The 6,000-nt window shown below is 37.3% G+C and overlaps 1 protein-coding gene across 1 annotated transcript in view; it reads left to right on the top strand.

The window, feature by feature from the left end:
• Nucleotides 1-4,990: 4,990 nt before the first annotated feature.
• Nucleotides 4,991-6,000, top strand: part of LOC117406457 (SR-related and CTD-associated factor 4-like) — a 42,048-nt gene continuing 41,038 nt past the window's right edge. Inside the window, exon 1 of the mRNA XM_034010502.3 lies at nt 4,991-5,233. Coding sequence (XP_033866393.2) covers nt 5,066-5,233 — 168 coding nt within the window. The 5' untranslated portion in view covers nt 4,991-5,065. The remainder of the gene's footprint in view (nt 5,234-6,000) is intronic.

Genomic DNA, 6,000 nt, shown 5'->3' with positions numbered 1-6,000 from the left:
ATGGTTAACATTTGTAATAATGCATTTATTGACATCCACATGTTCTCTGATTAATAAACATTCAGACTGAACATGTTTAATTTTCCCACACATAAATTGTCCAATTAAGCAAATTAATTCAAATTAGGTAATGAAGGCCTCAGGAGGATCAAAAAATGAAAACCTTCTTGCCCCAGAGTTCTGCACCCCTGACAAAGTAGATGTTAACACAGTCATTCATTCACAGTTGTCTGAAGGTTGTTTTTTTTTTTATTTTTTTTTATTTAAAAGCACTTATTTATCTGTTTTGATTGAAGTCCTGCTTTCCTGTCAAAAGTACTATGAAAACAAACAAGGAAATCAAAATTGCAAACAAAAAACTTTATTACAAATATATAATGCAGTTTGGATATTAAAAATTAAAATGCAGTTATTTTTGACAGATATGTTTTTATGATATAGCAAGAAATAATGAATGTACACTTGCTTTTTGTTGATATTTTAAAATCAACTCTGGGGGGATTAAATCAACATTTAGAACCATCCACTAAAACCAAATTAGAAATATGTACTTAATAGCAGTTTGATTTATCATAAGTGAGCACTTTCTTCTACTAATAAATACAACCACCATTAAATTCTGACTTTGCGATTAGCTGGTGGATCAAGTTTTAATTTAATTCCCCCATTTCATTTACACTGAATAAAGGGTATGAATAATTATGGAGCCTACTGTATTTGCAAGTGAGTATTCCTGAGCATAATAAACATATGTAAACAATAAGTATTAATGACTTTATGCACAATATTTTACTTGAAATGCATATCGTTCACTAAATATATTAAACAACCTTCAACAATGTTACAACAAACCATCACACTGCACTGCACCCTTTAGATGGACATCCAAGTGCTTTTTTTAAATGCTGGCGTTTATTGGGTTTATATTTGCTTGGCTGGCAAAATGGACAGTGGTACAAAGTGCAGCATTGGGTACACCGTTTCATCTCAGGCAACACTCCTCCTTTCACTGCTGCTATATGTAACTGAAACACAAAGAGCAAATTACAACATGATTAATAACCTACAATTAATATACATCAGTGTATCTACATTGAGATTGGATGATCTGTAGCTAATGTGAAATTTAGAAAGGTCTAATGTATATTGGTTCAGTGAGGTATTTTGAAGAACTAGTGACAATGGCCTCTATACTCAGTTTTATTCAAATTTTGTATTAGCATTTTTTTTTAGAGCTGTAAATGTTAACATAAAATGCAAGTTATGAAGTACGATTTCCTCATACACAACATCAATACATATTAAGCATATGTGCTGTGACTTCTTACATTTTATTCCTTTTAGAAAAAGTGCCAATAATAGCAACTTTGTGTAAAATGCTTTGAGTAGAGACCAATGTTTCTGTAATTGATGCATTGTTAGGGTGTTTTACACACTCACACACATTATATATATATATATATATATATATATATATATATATATATATATATATATACACACACACATACACACACATAGTTGTCACAACTATCTTTTCAAACACACTTCTTAAAGTCTGAGCCTTGTTTACTTCTGATCATTTATAGTAGGGAAGTCAAGAGACAATATAGATTTTTAGATATATTATTTAATAGAAGTTTTATTTCCAGATATGTTAAAATTCGATGAAAACTCTTTGTAAGAGTCAGGTTTTTTTTGTTTCATTTCAATCTATATTTTCTCATGACTTCTGTACAGTCAACATAGATATACACATAAAATTATAATATAATGTTACCTCAATGATAAAAGGCCACTGTCCGCTGTAAGTCCAGGGGGGGATTATATATATATATATATATATATATATATATATATATATATATATATATATATATATATATATATATAAATAAAATTAACCACAGGTGACAAATGAATACACATTTAATATATGAAGTGTATATATCTTTATGCAAAATTGTACAACTTAAGCGAGGTAACCAAATGAATAATAATTATAAAAATGAAAGTTAAATCATTGGTGTAACTTCGGATGTACCGCATGCTAACCTGAATCTTTATGTTACTTTTAAGTGGAATACAATATATCAATTCTTCCATTGTTTTCGGTAAATTAGCATTTTTGATTGCCCAATGTACCTAAGTCTATGGCGATAGTTAGGATTACAAAGATAAAAGTAGCAAAGATAGTTGAAAAAGTGTGTAGGCCTAATTGTCATTTTTACCGTTATGTAACAGAGATCTTTGTTATAACTAGCTGTAGTCGTAAGTAACCAGTGTTTACACCCTGTAGCAATGTCATCGTTAAGTAATAAACATTAATTATAACTTTTATAAGTATTTGAAAATAAATAAATAAATAAAATTTAAAAAAGTGATATGCGATTTAAGTAATTTCAGCGGACACTAACAAATGTTTCTAATGTATATAAATATAAGTTAAAGTTACACACACACACATAAATATAGCTCAATCCAGACGGCTGTCATGCTGATGCGCTGGGGAGCCAGCATCGCAGCCTTTGTGTGTACTGATGCGCTAGGAAGGCAATGAGCTGACCCCTGGAGCCAGCATTACACTTCAGCCATCAACACCTGACAGAAGGATATCTACATCATCATATGGATGGAGACTAGTTGGTGCTTATCTTGGCGAGAGCCAAGTTCAAATCAGCATGAAGTTTTAACATCTACTCTCATGTAATGGAAATCATTATCTCTCTCTCTCTCTCTCTCTCTCTCTCTCTCTCTCTCTCTCTCTCTCTCTCTATATATATATATAAACTCATGGATAATTAAATGCAAAGGCGAATTTAACAAGTTAAACATACCTTGTGTTTCCTTTTCTGTCAAAATTTAAATGCAACTGTGCTTGCAACAACCGTGCATGTGTTTCTCCTTCTCCAACTGTAGAGGTGGAGTTAGAGGCGGAGATATAAGGGTACCAGACTTGGGGTGTGAGGCGTGTTGTCGTCCGTCTCTGTGGTTTCTCAGGCTGCTGTTGCAAAGAAAGTTGGCGTATCAACATCGCAGGTGCCTCGCCTTGTGATAAGATGTGATTTCATTGTTTTTCATTTTATGTAGAAATGAAGAAAACAGCGATAATTGTGTTTAGGAATAAAAAAAACACCGACTCGTATTTTAAATTATGTATTTTACGTTTAATCATAATGTAATAGCATTTTTTTCATTTAGAAACAAAAAAAGGTGCACTAAAGACGGTCGTCTCAAACGCCTTTCATTTAATTGGGACGGCCACTTATTTGGGATATTTGTACTTCTCCCGAGGCGTCCCGATATAGCGGCGTTGACTCTAAAGTAAAGTATATATTTTTGTTCATTATACGCCCACCTGCTGGACATAATACAGAATCACATAGGTTTGTACTCCAAACCCACAAGCTTGATACTATATGCAGTCCAAAATCACCATCTACTGGACATGGAACCCATTGCATCACTCCACTTCAATCCACAGTGAAATCACTTTACTCCCATCATTAAGCCTTGTACATGTGAATTCAGGGCATATGAACGCGTTCGCCGTGTGGGTGGGGTGGGGGGTAGTGTGATCGAGTCGTGGTCCCTGTGTGCTTTTGAATGTTGTCCAATGTGTCTTGTTATGTCTAAATGTTACATGTTTTCATGGGGTTTTGGGGGTATAAAGCCGCAGCTTGCATGCTGCTGTGGCCTGTGTTGTGGTGTGCTGACCTCAATAAAACCTTAATGAGATCTTGCTGCGGTCGTCTGCCTCCTTTTGTTTACCCCAGAACGCTATTGGTGATCAGAAGTGGACGGAACGAAGAGAGGGAGCCAGGGGGAGACCTACCGGAACCGGCATGCAACCACAGAGAGTAGTAGACTCCGATGGACGCTGAAAGTGTCCGGGAGTCTGGAGCTGTGAGCGGAGAGAGCAGCGATTCCAGCGGGCTCTGAAAATTGTCCAGGGGTCGAGAGCATGCCGGCAAAGGAACAGTGCGTCTCCAGAGAGTGGTAGCGGGATCGGTCGGCTCATTAGATGGATAACGGGAGCGGAACCGGAAGCAGTACAACACGACCGCGCAGAACGGGACTGTTGGCATGTATGCAGTACCATCTGGCTTTATAAACTGTGTAGCAGGCACACACAATAACAAAACCAAACCAAAAAAATAAAAATAAATAAAATAAAACGTTGCTACAATTAGATTGGACTTCAGCTGTCCGTCCACATAAAGACACAAAGTCCCAACGAATACGGTATAGCGGCTATAAAATAAGACATTTGTGTGCAGTGTTAGAACATGATATTGCCCGACATGCCGTGGGCATGTACAAATCTCAATGAGGTATGTAAAAAAAATGCTTACATGCCCGAGTCGGCCACCTACAATTTTTCAATGCCCCAAAACAAGCAAGCGATTACTTTATTAAAGATTTAAACTTCCGTATTTGCTCCCCCATTACTTTTTCATTTATACTTACGTCACTTCCAGCCAGCATCTCGTGTTCTAGTATTGCGTCCTTGTGTTTTGAGCTGCTATTGGTTAAGCTATTCTGCGGTTGGGGTGATAACAGATTGTATTTGCAATGGATTACCGAAACTGGGTGGAAATAACAAAAAAGCGTTTAATCAGAGATTCTTTAAAGTTTATTTTAAAATAATGTTATTTTGTGTCATTGAGTACACCATTGTTAAGCTATTTTGGCTGTTTTTTGGGCATATAAAATTTAAATCTACATGTTAAGTTTTGGGGAATTTTCTACCCCTGGTGTGTACTATAAAATGTTGGCAAATGTTGCATGCATCTTTATTTATGAGTGGTTAAGATATACTTTGCAGTAAATTCAAGGATCCAGTACAATGATGAGAAAATTGCTGTAAAAAAGTTCTATAATGATAAACAATTTCACAATTAATGGGGCCTAAAGTTATTGCTCCTACGACAACCGCCACTGAAATCCTGTCTGTGATGATCATTATGTTACAACTCTTTTATGAACCCTGTCTCATTTTTCTGAGGTTGGTCAGTTGATAGCAGAAGCTCGCCGCTGGAGGGTGGCAGCATTGTGCTATCCCATGGTGCTCCGCGCTCTCTGCCATACCGCGGAGCGTCTACAGCTGAGAGCTGTTGGGAGCGGACATGTTAGACCTGCCTGGCCGGGCATAAACATTGCACATACGGTGGTGAAAGGGAAAAGCACCGATACCGGAACCATGGATGCTGTTAACGCTTTCAATCAGGAGGTGAGCTGACATTTTGGACCGACTTTTCATCTAAAACAGGCACGATATTGAGGCACTAGTTACCATCACGTGAGCGCGCGAGTGTCTCTTCCTGCAGTGAGCATGGAGGCCGCAGGATGGACTCTTTCCCAGGCCGCAGTAACAAAACACACAATGGTTTTAGGGGGTTGAGTTCTAGGGGTGTAGACTGGGAAATCGGGGTAAACAGTTTGTTTGAGTTCGTCTAGTTCACCAGCTTTAGTGTTGTCTATGAATATAATACAGGTCAAACGGGATGCGTAAATGAATGGGGCTGCTGTAGAGTAGGTGGTGGAGTACTATGAGCAGCACGATGTGGTGGTCCTGCCATAACTGTCAAATATGGTGTTGTTTATCGTATTCTACATTGTGTTTTATTTTAAACGATCACTGGCATCTTGTTAATGGGACTTTATTTGTGTGATGAACGCAGCATCATGGAGTGAGTTGGTGGCTACCAGCAGAAGGACGTTTTGATAGTTCTATCACAGAGTCTATGTCAGTTGTTTATTTAAATATCATGTAGTCCGAATGCTATACTAAAAGTGGACAGTATGAAGGTTTTTCGATTAAACTAGCCGCTGGTCTGTAATTTAAGATTGGCAGAGGATTGGTATCCACAGGAGCACCTAGTGTGTTTGTTGTTGTTATATTGCTGGATACAGGCCCGACCTTTCTTTGAAGGAATTCCCACGCAAGCCTATGGAATAATCCCCCTTCATCAAAACTAGAGGAAATCCAGTTGTAGA

This window comes from Acipenser ruthenus, chromosome 8, assembly GCF_902713425.1.
Source record: "Acipenser ruthenus chromosome 8, fAciRut3.2 maternal haplotype, whole genome shotgun sequence".
Lineage (NCBI taxonomy): Eukaryota > Metazoa > Chordata > Actinopteri > Acipenseriformes > Acipenseridae > Acipenser > Acipenser ruthenus.
Note: the sequence above shows the minus strand (reverse complement) of the source record. Positions and strands in the feature narration are given on the sequence as shown.